General features: G+C 37.3%; 1 protein-coding gene across 1 annotated transcript in view; it reads right to left on the bottom strand.

The window, feature by feature from the left end:
- Positions 1-19,563, bottom strand: part of MAML3 (mastermind like transcriptional coactivator 3) — a 1,503,256-nt gene that overhangs the window by 751,797 nt on the left and 731,896 nt on the right. Inside the window, exon 2 of the mRNA XM_044061628.1 lies at positions 5,272-6,756. Coding sequence (XP_043917563.1) covers positions 5,272-6,756 — 1,485 coding nt within the window. The remainder of the gene's footprint in view (positions 1-5,271; positions 6,757-19,563) is intronic.

Below are 19,563 nucleotides of genomic sequence, written 5' to 3'. Positions count from 1 at the left end.
CGTTAGTGAGTAACATCTCAGGAGGCACAGGACACTCTATTAGTATTTCTTCTGTTCCTGCACCTGTTTTGCTTGGGTTATTCTTAATGTTTTCTCAGATGAATGGTCAAAATATTTTCTGCCAACCTGCTCCTAAACAAATAGCAAACTTTTCAGATACTCAGTCCTCTTGCTGAATAATTAAAACACCCACTCACATACCTTTCAAAAACCCTAGCATGGTGGTTCATCTGCATCTTAAAGCTTATCATATCAGGATATGTTTACACAAACCCTGAGTCTAGCTGTGCTCATGCTATCCTCCCTGTAATACAGCTGCATAGTCCACCTAGTCAAGCATTCCATCTTAGTGTAGCCATGCTCTTCACAACAACCTCTCTACACAAAACTTCCTGCCATACCTTTCAGTCTAACTACATCCACACTGACATACAAGGTTCTACAGATATCTATACTGAAAGCCAGCAGTCTCAACAACAAGTGGAATTTTCCCTGAAGACTTGAATTCTTGAACATAAACCACAAGTTCTAGGACTCACTCAGTCCTTGCTTAAAAATGACCAATGCAGTGACCTTCTGAGTGTACTTCAAATAACTCTAAGTAGGCTATGACCTAGGATGGGAGGTAGCACTTTTTTAACAGTATGCAAAAGTATACAAATTAGTCCTAAAAACACATCACACAACAGTTATGATCCTACCTGGCCATCACCTCAGGTCACTTGTATTGATAGTGGTCAGGCACCTGAAATGAGAGTTCCTTGTTACCTGGAAGAAACTAAATGGAGGCACACTGCGGGGTACCAAACAACATGCATGGCTGTCTGAATGATAGCCCCTCCAGCTAGCTCTTGCCCCCATCACTAGAGTCTGACTGACTGGAAAAGTAAAGCAATACCTGAAATGTGTCCAGTTTTTACTTCAATTGTTAACCTCTGTTACTTTTAAGCATACCTCTCAACTATCCAGATTTCTGCAAAATCTCCACATTTTTACTTATAACAATGACAGACATTTGTGTTTCAGACTTCACATCCTTCAGAAAATGCATACTAACCTAAAGCATGACCCAGTTATCCATGATTTTGTGCCATTGACCCCCCCCCCCTTTATTTTTGGCTTTGTTCAGAATTATTGTGTCAAGAGGTGGAGAGAGAATATTTCCGAATCCAAATTTTGTGGATATAAACTGTCCCTTACCATGAATATAATGCTATCAGCCTTCAAATGCCCACAGTTCACAGCCTTGCCACCGGTACACTACGTTCACCCCCCCCATGATTTTTGGCCAATCTGAAAAATAAAGTCAGACAAAGACACAAAAATACGTAAAACTAATCTTCTACACCACACAGAAAAGTAAGGTCTTTCTCACCAAAAGCATGGAAAAGTGTACAGTACCCACTCTGCCAAACTGAAAATGCAATTCCAGGAGCAGTGTTAAATGACCTGTAGACAGCATTTAGTGTGGTAGACCATTCAGTCTTCTTACACAGAGTAAGGCAACTTAGTTTTGGGATGTACCCCTTTTGCTGGTTTCAGTCACCTTTTTATGAGAACATTTTAACTTGTGCATGACAATTCTAACTCAGAGCTAGACCTGTTTTACGCTGGAATGTCACATGTTTCCGTACCTACGCCTACTCTTTTTTTTCCTCACTTTTTATTAATGATGCAACACTTCACCTTCCAGGGCCTGAGAATGCACTTTATGCAAATTACCCTACTCTTCTGTGAGCTGCCAGATGCAAAAGAAAACACATTCAGACTTCCGCAACTTTTTGACACTGACTTCATTAATAGCCATACAATGACCATTAGAAAAAAGTCTTCCATGTTACTTAGTACTGCCAAGAATCTTGAAGATGTCTGTAACCTGCAACTTTGTAACTCACTACATTATCACAATCCTTAAGTGCAAAAACAGAGATAATTGGAGGGCAGCTGGCCTCTACATAGTCATTTAAACACCCTACTGAAATATCTCTGGATAAAGTCCCATTACAGCTAAAAATCAGCCATATTTGTCGTTTGCCTCATCACCCAAGTCAAGGACAGCACTAAGTTTGGAGTACTGATTTCAAACATGGAATACACTCTATCAGGCAAGTTAAACTCGTTGCACAATACCAAATGACACCAGACCTCACTGCACAGGTTCAATTCTTTGTCACAAGCTCATGAGCATCACTGTCTGTCCCACCAGAAATCACAGTAGTTTCCTGTCATAGCAACAAACACTTTTATTCTTCCAACACTAAACCCGAGTCACTCCATCTCTGCTCCACTCATTAACTAATAAACTCAATTTCTCTTCATTCTAACACTCACTAAAATAGTGTAACCAAGATGCACTATCTCTGGCTGGACCGACCTTTGAGTTGGCAACAAGTGAAAGCTTCTTCCAAAAGCTAGCTCTGGCCACCTACAACTGCATACCACTTAATTTCAGAAATGAAAACAATCCTAAAGCAACTGCTGTCCAACCTACTCTCACATTTGGCAGATGAGTACAGGTGTAACTGTTTTAGTGAGACAATGGTTATGCTATTCTTGTTGTAGGTTGCAGCACCAGTTAAACTTGTTTTCCTATATAGCCCTTTAAGTTCACATATGAGTACTACTTGCTTTTTGTACTTCAAAACAATCAGTCAAAGAAATACTAAATCACAGAGGGACAAAACACAGTGCTGGAAAAAAGCATCAATAAGAACGTCTTGGGACAGAGTGAACACTATTTTGACTCCTGAAGCTTGGGCTGTTTACAACACAGGAACTGAGCCAATGAAAGTAAAAAAAAAAAAAAACAGCTGAATTCTTCTAATTAAAATGGGGCATATCATTCCAACTAAATCCATTTAAATTGTAAAAGATAACTGCAATGAGCCCGCTAAGCAAAGCAACAACTCTGCAGTATGCTCAGACTCTTGGATGTTTCACTCCCATACATTTACTGTGGCTCCTACTAACAGAAGAAAGCTATTATAAAAGCCAACACAGCATGTTACAATATCATGAGATCTGCTAGCAGACAAGCTGCTGTGCATACGTTTTCTTTGTTACAAAGCCCGGATGCTCTTCGTAAATACCACAAACACTTTGGGAGAGATTGTAGTCACCACCAGACCTGACTAGGAATTAAAATGTACATATTGATCTGCAAATCATCTCACTAACCTCTACCAGTGAGTGTACACACAGAGATGTAGATGGAATAGTTCATAAAAACAAACTTTTAAGTTATCTGATTTTATTTATTTAAATGTATGACTCAAAGTCTTAAGATGTCAGCTAAACACCCTTTCTATGTGCAATAGTATTGTGCAGGAACAGATGTGGCTGCTGTATCATTACACCTTATCTCCTCTGGAATTTTCTAGAACTAAAATGCATCATCCACAGTGCCAAACAATATATAGGAAAAAGTCATTTATAATCTATTTATGCATATAATAGCTCAGAAGGTAAAGTAATATCTACTACAACCTCAGCACCTACAGCCTGAGTGCATAGTGTGGTGAACAGTACTGAAACTGGAATTTATTCGCAATTAAATAAACCAGGCATAAAAAGCTTCAGTAAAGATGTCAGTTCTTCGGTAGAAGGGTGCTCATTCAAGGACAAGTTCCTGAAAGCCATGCTTTACAACACCACACAGGAATATACAACAACATGGGTAACATACTATCAAGAGTTTCTTTCTGCACAGCACAGTAGGGACTCAAAGTCTGCTTAAACAGTCTACACGGCTAATTTCAAGACACTTTTGTAGAATTTCACGCAACTACAAAGATGTGGACATAGTAAGTATCTTCTTGGAGTCCTACATATACTGAAATGACTCCATCTTCCAAATACACAGGAACAAAAATAAAATGATGAGTAAAAATACAGCAGCCTTCATTAATAAGAATGCCAGAGAGTACTTTTTTGTACGCACCTTGAAAAGTCCAATCTAAGTTAAGAATGAGCTTTTCCAACTGGCAAAGCAGCATACAAAAACTGAAAAAAATCCATAAGATTGTATACATAGTCACTGAAGGCTGCAAGTTACCAAGCTGCATTTCATTACATGCAGAAATATTGAAGTGGGGGAAGTGCTTATGTTCAATCAGCTTCCACTTATATATCATAATTATTGATGTACCAGTATCTGGAACATTTCAGTAGCCTACAATAAGAATCAACAAACAAAAAAGCTTTAAAGCACTTTGTTCAATTGTATTGTTAAAACAAGGCAGTACTGTGACTCTCTGAAGCACCAGTAACAAATTTAGCTAGTAAAATTGTAAATATGCAACAATAACAGGCATTAAATAAATATTTGAACAGTGTTAACAAAGCAAGAAGACAATATCACTTCTGCAGAAGATGAAATTTTGCTGTCACTGCTATTGGTTTTTCCCAAAAAGACCTGCAATATGCTTACATACAAAACTTGAACCAACATAGTATCTACAGTATTCACTCCCCTGCCGCTGTCACAACAGGGAGTGGCCGAGGACCATAGCATGTCTTCAGCCTACTGCAAGCAGTGCCCTCTGTCGACAAGTGGCTTATCCAATGGTTGCTTCTGATTGCATTCCGTTGCAGATAACTAAACTGAAACAAGAAGTGTCTACCAATCCAAGTATACATCTTTCTTTAATCCATTCACAAATGTACCCATTAATGAGATGCGACAGTGACAGAATGTAGCAGGTTGACATTTTCCCGGTTATTACAGGGTTGCTGATTTACTCCACTTTGTCATACATTAGACTGAAATTAAATTATCTTGTAGCAAGTTAATGTAGTATATCTTGTCAACTGCTGATGCCAAACTGATTACTCAGAACACCTCAAAGAAAAAACAAGACAATAAAGTTGATACACAACTACATTTTCCCAGAATATGCTCCACATTGTAATCTCAAAAAATAACTATATTCCACTTCCTACATATTGAGCTCAGGACTTCTTGGTTCCAAAGTCCATATACTGTTGAACAACTAAGCACCTCAATCTACTGAGTTAGCATAGAGAAGCAGATGCAAAGAAGTTGCTGTACAGTGGGTCTTTTAAAAAGATGTAACCATAAAAATGCCAAACAATGTATATGCTTACAAGTCCTCTTACAAATTAATTTGCTTCATATCATAACAGTCTATATTACTTTCAACACCTTCCAAACCAGCATCAGCAACATCTGTATTAAGGTACCTGCATACATTCCCAACACAGCAATGGATGAAAACTTTGGCACAAACTACGAACTGTGCATTCTCTTACCTGATTGTGAGGCGGCATGGCTCCAAAATGCATGGTCTGGGTCAGCAGTCCTTTCTGCTTCATCAAAAGCAAGCGTTTATGCTCCTCAGTTAAATGTACCATTTGGCCTGACATCTGATGAGGTGGGACCACCTGCTGTGGCTGCGTCATGTATGGCATCATGGGACTCTTGTGTGCATTTGCCATTGGAGGGGTTATTCTCTGACCTACGTGTTCAGCCCCAAAGTGTGACAGACGCTTAGTGTTTCCATAGGATGGTACATTGGCTTGTTTATTCACAGTACTTTGACTTAAACCGTCAGCTTGTGGATTCATTAAAGTCATGTGATTTGGAGGGAGGTAGTTATTTACAGCAGGTTTCTGTGGGTTGTTCGCCACAGCAGGTACAACAGGGTTTTGGTTACTAAATCCTTGTTGGTACATCATAGGACTACTTGGCTTTTCTGCATTAAATGTTCCGCCAAATGGGCTAGATGGAGGCCCAACAGGTGACCAGCTCGATGCCTGACTTTGCTGCTGCTGCTTCTGCTGTATAAGTTTTGCCCTTTGCTGCTGCTGAGCTGCCATTTGTTTGAGCTGCTCTGCTGGTGACAGATCAGCATTAGAAACAGGTGTGGCAGTGGATCCAGAACCTGGCACAGAGTTCAACATAAAACCACTCCCAGGTCGTGACTGTGGCTGGGCCTGGCCTTGGTTGGGAGTCTGAGGTGACGGAATTGCATAGTTTGCTGGGGAAATGGGAGTCACTGGAGCTGGTGGAGCACTGGAAACTGAAGAGATGATGGAAGCTGATGATACATTAGAAAATTGTGGACCTGAAGAAGCTGGTCTGACCTGAGGGGACCCTACTGGGACATGAGGAAATGGAGACAGAGCTGAATCACTCTTGATGCTTAGGCACTCCTGAGGAAGTGGAGTATCTGCTGTTGGCCTACCAAAATCTGGTTCTTTCTTCTCCTCAAAATCCTCATTAAATAAATCCTGCATATCTACTTCTGGAACTGCGCTCGTCAATTCATCAATTAATTCCTGCCATTCCTGTTCATTGAGATTGATGTCAGAGAAAAGTTTATTTTGATTTGAAAGGGAAGAATCTGAAGGGTCTAAGCATACACAGTCACCCAGAGGTTCTTGCTTCATGTCTTTGCTCTGGACAAGATTAAAGCCTTCCTCCAACTCAGCACTGCCATTTATTGGAACCTTTAAGTCTGACACGCCACTGTTTTTGTCCGCATCATCCAGTCCACTAATATGAGTCCCACTGTTTTGCAAAGGTAAGGTGGGCTTGATGTCCAAATGATGCAGAGGGGAGACTGATGGTACCGGGAGGTTGTTTGGAAAGCAGTTAGTGGCATCCAACCCTGGCCCATCCTTTCGTATACGCTTAGTGGTTGGAGAGAAACTACTGTCACATACACCATTCTGTTGCTCTCCATTCAGAGGTGACCGTGCTCCTTCCAGTTTTCGCTTAACAGTTTCTTGAAGCTTTAAAGAAAAGATGAATTTAATTATTAATTTTGTTAAAGAGTTGTTGTCTTATAAACATACAATGTCACAAAAATTAATATTAATATATTAACAGTACATGGACACACTGGGCTTTTACTTCACTTGAAAAACAAATTTATGGACTTCTATGACACGGTCTCTCAATAATAAGACAGAACACTCCAAATGTGCAACTGTAATTATTTGCATCCATTTCAAACAATATAAAACGCATCAGACTTCTAAGAATTGCATGAAACACGTCTCTGGAGTTACAGATCTTATGAAATCAGTAGTTTAGAATTTATTTACGTTTACATTCCTCAAAAATTATTATTATTATTAACCTGTTTACCTGAGATTGTATGTCATGGATATACTACAGTTATAAACACAACAAACAAAATGCTTACAAAAATATAAAAAAAATCAAAGTTACTGTTTTTAATACTATGCTTACACTAATACTAAGACAATGGGTTACCATCAAGTGTACAAAACACTTTTTTCTGCTAAGCTTATAAATTAGTGTTTACAACTTCAAACCGATCATCTGATCACGTTTCTTTTAAGGTCCTCACTTTTTTTTTTTTTGCATTTTAACTACAAGGTCAGTATCCCTTGATGTATGACCTGTTGTGTGGTGATCTTGTACTTATAATCAACACCAGTAAAGAGAACAATACAAATCAGCCACTATTTTGGAAAGGCAAAAGCAGGTCTAGGACAGTTAAACAAACATGGTTTGTGTAACTGCCATTTCAGTTCTAAAAAGTATGGGAAAGAACAGCTTGTGTTCAACTACTTAAATGCTCTGTGAAGGCTAATTCGCTGGTTATACAGGAGGCTGTGGTCTCTATACCTTCCTTATCAAACTCTAATGCTGCTGCAGCAGAAAAAAAAAAGAGATTTCCTTTGCAGTGACCACTGGTGACATGAGGCATTTTAACCAAGTATCTGAAACAAAATCTTCTTAGCAGAATAATGAGGAACAAAAATCATAGAAACAATTACATACATGCCAAAATCTTCCAAATGACAGAGAACCTACACTGCATATCACAGAAAACATATTATCAGTTAGACATATGCGGATGATTAAAAGTGGAGTCTGGTATGGTCTAAACTTAGTTGCTCATCTCCCATACTGATAAACTACATACAGAATTAAAGGAAATGCTGACCACTGAGCCAATAGCCGTATCTTTTACTCAAGCAATACCTAGGTCCATAGGTAGGTACTAGGCTGTTGGCCCTAGGGCCTATATAAGCCTAGCCAAAAAGGTACCCTGGCTTTTGCCACCCAAGAAAATTATTTTCCTGTGCCCCTGTCGAGCAGAGCCACAGAAGTGATCCCTGGGGTGAATTTCCTATTTCCCGTCCAATCATCAAGATTTTTCTTGAAGAATGCTAATGAGGAGCTTTATTTGATATAGACAGGTAGTTTGTTCCAGAGTATGGGAAGTCTCTGGGACAGGAATCTATCCCTCCAGTATGTTCTGTTTATTGTGGTGACAAGGTTTAGGTCCCTAGAGCATGTAGCTCAGAGGGATTAGGACTTCTTTAAGTGGAGCATGTCCAACAGCTCTGGGTTTGACATAGCTTTGTATGTTAGGCAGAGATTGCCTCTGAGTAGGCGATATGCAACAGAGTAAAGCTGGAGTTTTTTGAGACGGTCTGCATAGGGCATCTGTTTGAGGCCGGTAATCCTCTTTGTGAGGTACTTCTGCGGCCTTTCCAGTTGTTGTAGATGTCTTGTGAGGTACATACCAAAAGGGGCATTGTACTCTATAATGGGTCTAATGAGTGATGAGTAGACGGGAACAATGACCTCTTTTTTTCCTGGATGAGAAACCTTTTGTGATGAGGTGTGCCATGTAGAAGGATTTCCTGACTACTATGGCGATGTGACTATCAAAGGAGAGACTATTGTTCACCTGTGTCCCAAGGTCTCTTATCATACTTTCAGTGTTAAGTAGACTACCACCTATGTGGTGGTTCATAGGTACAGAGTTTTTACCAAAGGGGATGACAATGCACTTTTTGGCATTGAGCTTAAAGCCATGGCTTTAACACCAGGCATCTGTCTCAGTGAGGCCCTTTTGTAGGATGTCCACATCATTAGGAGTTTCGATTATGGCTCCTACTTTGCAGTCATCTGCAAACTTCATTAGCCAAAGACCTTTTGTGTTAGCCTGTGCTTCAGAAAATTAGATACCAAACAGGAGAGGACCCAGGATTGAACCCTGTGGTACTTCACTTGTCATGTGTCTTAAGTCAGATTTGGAGTCTGCTGCTTTCACAGTGTGGGTTCTGTCAGTGAGCCGGTTGGCAACCCATCTTGTGACATACGGATTTATACCTAGTTTAGTGAGTTTATCTATAATTCCAGAGTAGGAGATGTTGTCGAAAGCCTTGGCGAAATCTAGACAGGTTGTGTGAACCACCTTACCCTCGTCTATGGCTTTGGTGACTGCTTCAAAGAAGTCTATCAGGTTTAGGAGACATGATCTGCCTTTTACAAACCCGAACTGGGTGGGGTCCAGAGTTTGGAGATTACCAATGTCTTTGTTTATAAGTTCCATGATGATACGTTTCATGGCTTTACAGACCAGGCTTATCAGGCTAATGGGGTGGTAGTTCCCGGGGTCCGTGGTGGCTCCCCCTTTGTGGAGTGGGATAACCGTCGCTGAGCGTCATTCAGTGGGCACAAAGCCTGAGGTGAGGCTATGATTGAACATGTTATGTAGGTGGGGTGCTAGTTCGTTCTATAGTTCGTGTAGAACGCAGCCTGGGATGTTGTCATGTTCCATGGATGCTGTGTTCTTGGCTTTGGAGAGTGTGGTTTTTACCTGTGCAGCCATGATTACAGGAACTTTGCATTCTTCTGGTGCAGAGATGGGCCCTTTAGGGGGTAAGAGGGGGTAAAGTTAGCACTGAACCTATCTGCAAGGATGTTGGCAATATCAGTTGGTTCTGTATATTTAGTGCCATTGTGCTGTAACTCAGAGCAGATCTGAGTGTTGCCATTGAGATTCTTGACATAGCTATAGAATGCTTTGTGGTTGTCTTTAGAATCAGTGGCAATTTTGTTTTCGTAACTAGATTTGGAGGATTTTATGAGGGATCTCAGCTTCTTACTGAGGCTGACCAGGGAGTTCTTCCAATCATGGTATTTTACTCTTTTTTTGCAACAGTTTTTTTCTTCTGTTGTAGAGTTTGCTTATGGCAGGGGACCACTAGATTGGCTTAGTTTTTTTGGAGGATAGCACGATCCATGTACTCATGTAAGTGCTTATAAAGTACATTTGTGTAGGATTCAACAGTCGTACCTCTATTGTCTGTCTGCATGGATGTCGTGAAGTTTGCCACTTCTGTCTTAAAAAGAATGAAGTTGGCTTTGGAGAAATTTTTTATGGTAGTTTCCCTAATGGGGGGTAGGGGTGGGATGTAGATGTCTAGGGTGATTAGCTTGTGGTCGGATCTACACCGGTCGCCCATGTTGATAATGACCAGGTCTAGGATATTGCTGCCCCTGGTGGGGGTGTGGCTAGATTGATCCAAGGCAGTGGAATTTATGAATTTCAGAAAACGTTGAGCAAAAGAGTTGGTACATGAGTAGTTTTTCCAGTTAATGGTGGGGTAGTTGAAATCGCCCATTACCCTAATATTTTCCAGTATATCAAGAAATGAGGAGTGGGAATCCTGTGGCATGGTGGGGGATCTGTAGCAAGCTACAAATCTGGATTGTGGTCTTGCCCAGAGTTGGTTGCACTTGGATAATCTTGGATGCATTATGCTGAGCAACTAGCCTGGAGGTGTGGATATTCTTAATGAATATGGACACGCCTCCACCTTTAGTGTTTCGGTCCAGATTAGGTGGCCGAAAGGTGTGGTATGAATTACAGCCTGGTAATGCAGGGCTGCTCTCTGGAGTCTTGAACCAGGTCTCTGTCACTGCACAGATGTCAGTGTTCTCCATTTTAAGGAATGCCTCAAGTGAGCACATTTTGAGGCTTAGACTTCTAGCACTGAGTAGCATTACTCTCAGATGTTACTTGCTTGTACCTGTTATGGTGGTGAATTTGTCATTTGAACCTTGCCTAAAAAGACACTATAGGGTGGCAAGAGCCTTAGCCAGTATCTGGAATCCCAAGGATGACAGGTGCAGGCTATCTCTGGCAAAGCATCGTGGTCTGTCGATCATGTTATCCCAGCAGACAGATACTGAATCCCCTTAGAATGACACCAGAAGTTTAGCCAGTTGTCGAAGTCAATCATTTTGTCCTTGTACTGTGGTATCATTCTGGGTATGCCATGTACATGATACAGGGCAGCAAGCACAACAGATAGGTTCCCAGAAGTGGCACCCTGAAAGTAATCTGAATAATATGAAATGGTAAGCCGGTCTCATGATACTTACAGTATGACTCCACCGAGTAACCAAGGTAAAGCATGAAGTCCTATTTATCAGACAGTTCTGGAATGGTAAGCTTTATACTTCTTGTGTTGTACTGCTACTAAAGTCAGATAACCTTGAGGCCCACAAGGTAGAAAGCCCTGAATGTGCCTCAGCTTACTCTGGCTCAGTTAGTGGCCTGGGCACTAGAGGAGCTGGTGGGGGATGGATGGGAGTACCCAGTGCCAGTTCACCCGTCCTGATGGAAGATTATACTGAGGCCTTCCTGCATGAGGGACACCTGCCACAGGACAGGAAAACTGACACATGACTGGACAGGCAGCAGCTCAGCTTGTCAAGCAAAGCCAGCACTATGTCCAAGGAGTATGTGTGGGGAAGCATGTATCCATGATCCCAGCATTACAGGCTTCCTACTTTGGCAGGGGGTGCTGGTTGACACCATAAATATGGTGGTGGAGATGGGTGACATAAGGATAAAAATTCCTATGGTGTCTTGAGGGCATTCTATTTGCGACCAGAACAGAAGAGAACATGTTTAGGGCACATCTTTTTGACAGTCTTTTCTAAAACGCTTTTTTTTTTTAAATACATAACTTACTGACATTGTAACTGCAACTTTACCTTAAAGTAGATACATAGAGGACTATTCTCTATTTATTTTAATTTGACTGTACACTTCCTAGGTCAGGGTACTTAAAATAGTGATTAAATGACTAGTTGATGGAAGAGTACCTATAAAATAGCTGCTGCTCCTTTTGTAAACCACTGATGTGCCTTTGACCTGGCAGACCACAGAATCCTTCTCTTACAAACAATAAAGATGGTCTTTGCTGTTGGGTCATTTGTCAGGTACAAGAACTACCTTACTAGAAGATTTTCAAGGGTTAGCCTCAACGGTGTCCTTTTCAATACTGGTTAAAACAGAAGTGTAGCCCCCTCTAGGCTCAGTCTTGAGGTTTCTACTTTTTTATTACTCCTGAACATCCTCATAATGAACTATACTGATCGGAATTCAATGTGATAACTTCATGCAAATGATTTGGATCTGCTTAGGTCTGTTAAATCTAAAGCTGAAATCTAACAGTCACTGCAGGCTGACTTCAATAAGGCCTGAAAAGTGTCTGATAACATCAAGCACCACAAGCTACACACCAGCACCACTAACACCTATATGACAGTCATGCATAGCCCGCTTTAGGCACCAGAGAACCCTGGGATCGCTGGGGGCCCTCTAGTCCTAGGTGCCCCCCAATCACAGTAAAGTTACCTTGTCTTGATATTTTGTAACATGTTAGTCAAACCAATAAAAGCTAGTACAGCAATCTTGTGTACTTAATAAGCCAGGTGGGTAATAAAAACTCTTATTTATATACCTCCTTTAAGATTCAAAGATTTTCCTGGTTATAGTAACAGTGACTTGTCAAACAACAGGTTTCACAATTCCATTAAATATTTTACCACTGAAATAGTGCCCCTGGCTTAGTTAAATCCTGCTGGTGGACCTTCTGTCCACTAAAACTAACAACATAACCAGCTATGGTTATCTACAATATCCATGGTGCAGGAGGACCCCTTAATCATCCTTAAGGGAGTGGCAGCCCCATAATAGCTGCTGCTGGTTAAAAATATGTTAATTTTCTGATTACGGTGTTTAACTGAACAGAAATGCAATATGACCCTTTTAGGATAAAGCTGATAAAGAACATGAGCAAGGTAAGCGTTTGGGATCAGCAGCCCAGAGTGACCAATCTCACTGCATACCTTGGACTTTAAGAAGAGCTGATGCTTCTAGTCTTCACGGATGATTTTCTCATTCAATAAGTTTTATAAATACTGGCATAACACGAGATACTATAACTCACAACTTCTTTGCTCAAGAATTTGGGGCAAAGCTAAAAATAATAGCAGAATAAAGGCTCAAAATCAAAAACACATTTTAAATATTTCTATAATTCACTTAAAAAGTTAATAGAATAACACATTTTGCATCAACATGCAGTTTTGGACAATAAGAGGTATGAAACTCGAATCTCTGGATTTGTTGACTGAAATTCTAAATGTTTTACCAACAAATAAAACTTTTTAAGAGGGACAAAGCAAAATTATGAGGCAAAATCAGGGATGGTCTGTAAAATCAGGGACAGTGACAGATATGCATTACTACTCAATGAGATAAATAAAAGTGACTTCTCTGCTTCTGTCTGACTGCTAGACAACAGTCACTGATCTGGTGTGGCTGTACCAATGTTGCACAATGTATTGCTATTTTCTGAAATAAGTGGAAAACTAGTATTGCTATGGCATATGCTTGTTTGTCGAAACACACACAACGTTGCAATAAATGAACTAAACCACTACTGCGTTATCTTCTCTATGCAACAAATGTAAGAGGAAACGCAGTGCAGTTTCGCTGATAAGCTGTTTAAAACTTTAATATACGAAGTCAACTTACATACACATAATAAAATATATAACGAAAACTTTTCGTCTATATTGCAGACAGGCAAAAAGAGTTAAGTGCTTTCACCTACTTCAGTTAGGCTTCATCAGAACTAATTTACCCTGAATTACTATCAGTTAAATAACTCTTTTGGCGCCAAAATCCTTTGGTGCATTTAAAGTCATATACACACAATTCCTAAATAATAATGTGACAACGAGAATGTATACTATATGTATATTATAAATTATTATTATACATATATTCAATAAATATATATTTTGCAACTTGTTGATGATAAAATAATAATTTATGTTGGGACAACTGCCAAAAACCTTCACTGGACTATTGATAAATTCATCAAAACATATGTCTTAATAATAACAAAATATTTTACATTTAAAAATGTTATAATATAAAACTTACAAACTCAACTATATTTCATACTACATACTAACTTATATTTGATGAGTGGTAAAAATGTTTGTAATTGTAATTAATCAGTGGACAAAAAGGTTGCATATTAAAATATTATTTTTTAAAATATAGAATAACCATTTCAATAAATATACCATTATATTAATAATTAAATAGATAAGTAAATGAATATATCAAAATTTAATGTATGCTGTATAAATGAACTATTGATGAATTTTTATAAAAATGCTTTTAAAAAAATGCTTTTTTAAAAAAAATGCTTTTTTAAAAAATCTCTTAAAAAATATTTCTTTTGAAAAATGTATTTAAAAATGTTATTTTTAAAAAAATATTTTAAAATAATAATGGTTTTAGTGCAATAGTATCATTCAGACCGGGTTCAGTGGCCGCATCTGTATATAGTTGCCACCATATTTCTTTATAACTTAAACTCTCCTTTCTGTTGCCTCCTCTTGTATTAATCTTTACATGTTCCAATATCCCAAATCTGAAACTATGATCCTCACCATTTTGTTCCACATGCCTATATAAGGCATGATTAGTGTCCTTTCTCCTTATGCTGTATACATGGTCATAGATCCTCTTTTTAAATGCTCTCTCCGTTTTTCCAATATAATATGCTGTACATTTGGAACACTTGGCCAAATAAATCACAAAAGGAGTATTACAATTGCCTTTAACAAACTTAATAACAGTTTTGTTTATATTGTCAAGAATCACCTCAGTTTCTTCTGTTAATGCCCTACACTGATTACAATTACCACACCTAGTGGTGGCTCTTGAACTCCCTTCACTTATCTTCCTGTCTTTTATCATGTTCCCTGTTTCTAATATTTTTTTTCAAATTATGGGTCATTTTATATACAACTAAAGGTCTTTCTCCCAATATTCCCACCAAGTTATTATCTGTTTTGAATATCTGCCAATAATTTTCTATAATTTATCCTGTTAACATATGGTGTATATGGAAGTATACAAGCCCTTTAATATTTATTAGCATTCATATTCTTAACTCCACCTTGTTTATTTCTCCCTTTTGTTACAACTGAATTACCCAATAGTGGAATGCATTTTGTACCCCATTGTGTGATGACATATTGTTTAACATCCTCCATCATTTTAACATCATACTTCCTTTCCTTAAAAAGTTCTGTAACAAATTCCAACTCTGCTAACATCTCTTCATATCTCGACGTCATCCTTGCTACTCTGATACATTGACCCTTGTATATATTGTACAAAAGCTTCTTTGGGTGATTGCTAGCATATTGCAAATAGTCATTTGAAAAAGTATTCTTTCGATATATGTTGGATTTAAAACCCATTTCATCATGGGATACAAAAGTGTCAAGATATGCTATACCATTTCTACTCATTGTGTAAGTAAATTTCAAAAAATCATTACTACTGTTAATAAAAGTAATAAACATATTGAAACCTTCTATACTTCCTTTCCATAAAATGTAAATGTCATCCAAAAATCTTGTGTAGTGTATGACATTTTGGAAAAGATTATTTTTGAATAACACATCATCCTCCCAATTCAACATAACTAAATTTGCAAAAATTGGTGCGCTTGCAGAGCCCATTGCAACTCCTTTGCTTTGCCTAAAATATTCCCCTTCAAATAAGACATAATTATGTTCCAAAATTAATGTCATACATTCCATAATAAGGCATATTTTGTCCCACTCAAAATTTGTGTATCTCCTTATACGATTACAAAACATGTCTAGTCCCTGATTTTTAGGGATACATGAAAACAAGTCTATGACATCAGTAGTGACATATAAAATATCACTTGTATCAATTTGTATGGGGAAATTCGAAAGGAAATCCCAAGAATCTTTTAATAGATGGGGGATGTAGTTATATACATCCTTTAACCAGGTATCAATAGCTACTCCAAGGGGAAATGTTTTTGCTTTACTACCAGAAACACTTGGTCGAAACGGGGGGGTCATCAATATTTTTATGTACCTTAGGAATTCCTACCAATATTGCTAACATAGGATATTGTACCTTTAAGAAATTGTAAATTTCATTGTTAATGCGATTATCTATCCAAAATTCTTCCAGGTAGGAATCTATCCTTTGGTACGCGATATTTATTTCATTCAAAGAGACTGATTGGTAATTACCAGTCTCTGTAAGAAGTGTGAATAGTTTTTGACTATATTCCATTCGGTCATAAATCACTATTCCCCCCCCCTTATCTGGTTTCATAATACGTATGTTATGATCCCTTCTAAGATTGTAAAGCTCTTTCCTGTCTTCTGTAGTCAAATTATCCTTATATTTTCTTTTATGAATTGTATTTTTATACTTGTAAATGTCCCTATACTTGTAAATGTCCCTAAATACAATTCATAAAAGAAAATATAAGGATAATTTGACTACAGAAGAAAGGAAAGAGCTTTACGATCTTAGAAGGGATCATAACATACTTATTATGAAACCAGATAAAGGGGGAGGAATAGTGATTTATGACAGAATGGAATATAGTTAAAAACTATTCACACTTCTTACAGAGACTGGTAATTACCAATCAGTCTCTTTGAATCAAATAAATATTGCGTACCAAAGGATAGATTCCTACCTGGAGGAATTTTGGATAGATAATCGCATTAACAATGAAATTTACAATTTCTTAAAGGTACAATATCCTATGTTAGCAATATTGGTAGGAATTCCTAAGGTACATAAAAATATTGATGACCCCCCGTTTCGACCAAGTGTTTCTGGTAGTAAAGCAAAAACATTTCCCCTTGGAGTAGCTATTGATACCTGGTTAAAGGATGTATATAACTACATCCCCCATCTATTAAAAGATTCTTGGGATTTCCTTTCGAATTTCCCCATACAAATTGATACAAGTGATATTTTATACGTCACTATTGATGTCATAGACTTGTTTTCATGTATCCCTAAAAATCAGGGACTAGACATGTTTTGTAATAGTATAAGGAGATACACAAATTTTGAGTGGGACAAAATATGCCTTATTATGGAATGTATGACATTAATTTTGGAACATAATTATGTCTTATTTGAAGGGGAATATTTTAGGCAAAGCAAAGGAGTTGCAATGGGCTCTGCAAGCACACCAATTTTTGCAAATTTAGTTATGTTGAATTGGGAGGATGATGTGTTATTCAAAAATAATATTTTCCAAAATGTCATACACTACACAAGATTTTTGGATGACATTTACATTTTATGGAAAGGAAGTATAGAAGATTTCAATATGTTTATTACTTTTATTAACAGTAGTAATGATTTTTTGAAATTTACTTACACAATGAGTAGAAATGGTATAGCATATCTTGACACTTTTGTATCCCATGATGAAATGGGTTTTAAATCCAACATATATCGAAAGAATACTTTTTCAAATGACTATTTGCAATATACTAACAATCACCCAAAGAAGCTTTTGTACAATATATACAAGGGTCAATGTATCAGAGTAGCAAGGATGACGTCGAGATATGAAGAGATGTTAGCAGAGTTGGAATTTGTTACAGAACTTTTTAAGGAAAGGAAGTATGATGTTAAAATGGTGGAGGATGTTAAACAATATGTCATCACACAATGGGGTACAAAATGCATTCCACTATTGGGTAATTCAGTTGTAACAAAAGGGAGAAATAAACAAGGTGGAGTTAAGAATATGAATGCTAATAAATATGAAAGGGCTTGTATACTTCCACACACACCACATGTTAACAGGATAAAGAAAATTATAGAAAATTATTGGCGGATATTCAAAACAGATAATAACTTGGTGGGAATATTGGGAGAAAGACCTTTAGTTATATATAAAATGACCAATAATTTGAAAAAAATATTAGAAACAGGGAATATGATAAAAGACAGGAAGATAAGTGAAGGGAGTTCAAGAGCCACCACTAGGTGTGGTAATTGTAATCAGTGTAGGGCATTAACAGAAGAAACTGAGGTGATTCTTGACAATATAAACAAAACTGTTATTAAGTTTGTTAAAGGCAATTGTAATACTCCTTTTGTGATTTATTTGGCCAAGTGTTCCAAATGTACAGCATATTATATTGGAAAAACAGAGAGAGCATTTAAAAAGAGGATCTACGACCATGTATATAGCATAAGGAGAAAGGACACTAATAATGCCTTATATAGGCATGTGGAAAAAAGTGGTGAGGAGCATAGTTTCAGATTTGGGATATTGGAACATGTAAAGATTAATACAAGAGGAGGCAACAGAAAGGAGAGTTTAAGTTATAAAGAAATATGGTGGCAACTATATACAGATGCGGCCACTGAACCCGGTCTGAACGATACTATTGCACTAAAACCATTATTATTTTAAAATTTTTTTTTAAAAAAACATTTTTAAATACATTTTTCAAAAGAAATATTTTTTAAGAGATTTTTTAAAAAAGCATTTTTTTAAAAAAGCATTTTTTAAAAGAATTTTTATAAAAATTCATCAATAGTTCATTTATACAACATACATTAAATTTTGATATATTCATTTATCTATTTATTTAATTATTAATATAATGATATATTTATTGAAATGGTTATTCTATATTATAAAAAATAATATTTCAATATGTAACCTTTTTGTCCACTAATTACAATTACAAACATTTTTTACCACTCATCAAGTATAAGTTAGTATGTAGTATGAAAACTAGTTGAGTTTGTAAGTTTTATATTATAACATTTTTAAATGTAAAATATTTTGTTATTATTAAGACATATTTTTTGATGAATTTATCAATAGTCCAGTGAAGGTTTTTGGCAGTTGTCCCAACATAAATTATTATTTTATCATCAACAAGTTGCAAAATATATATTTATTGAATATATGTATAATAATTTATAATATACATAGTATAAATTCTCGTTGTAACATTATTATTTAGGAATTGTGTGTATATGACTTTAAATGCACCAAAGGATTTTGGCGCCAAAAAAGTTATTTAAATGATAGTAATTCAGGGTAAATTAGTTCTGATGAAGCCTAAGTGAAGTAGGTGAAAGCACTTAACTCTTTTTGCCTGTCTGCAATATAGACGAAAAGTTTTCGTTATATATTTTATTATGTGTGTGTAAGTTGACTTCGTATATTAAAGTTTTAAACAGCTTATCGGCGAAACTGCACTGCGTTTCCTCTTACATTTGTTGCATAGAGAAGATAGCGCAGTATATGCTTGTTTGTGTATGTAAAAAAAAGAACTGATTTTTATCTGTGCACACACCCACTAATGCTAGGACACACACGCTACTCTTATGGGTATCAGTAAAAATGTAAATAACATTTATTGCACTTCAAAAGTAAGGCATAAAACATTTCACAGGACATTCAAACACTTAGATCTTCCAGGAGTCTGATGCCCCCCCCCCCCACACACACACACCCCAGACTATATAAATGGATTTTGTCTTGGACTTATTGGTTGCCTCTGCTGTCAACCAATCCCATTCTAAAACCACCCTTTCTCAGTGTGTGTGTGTGTGT

This window comes from Protopterus annectens, chromosome 2.part0 (assembly GCF_019279795.1).
Source record: "Protopterus annectens isolate FY-2018-M chromosome 2.part0, PAN1.0, whole genome shotgun sequence".
Classification (NCBI taxonomy): Eukaryota; Metazoa; Chordata; order Ceratodontiformes; family Protopteridae; genus Protopterus; species Protopterus annectens.
Note: the sequence above shows the minus strand (reverse complement) of the source record. Positions and strands in the feature narration are given on the sequence as shown.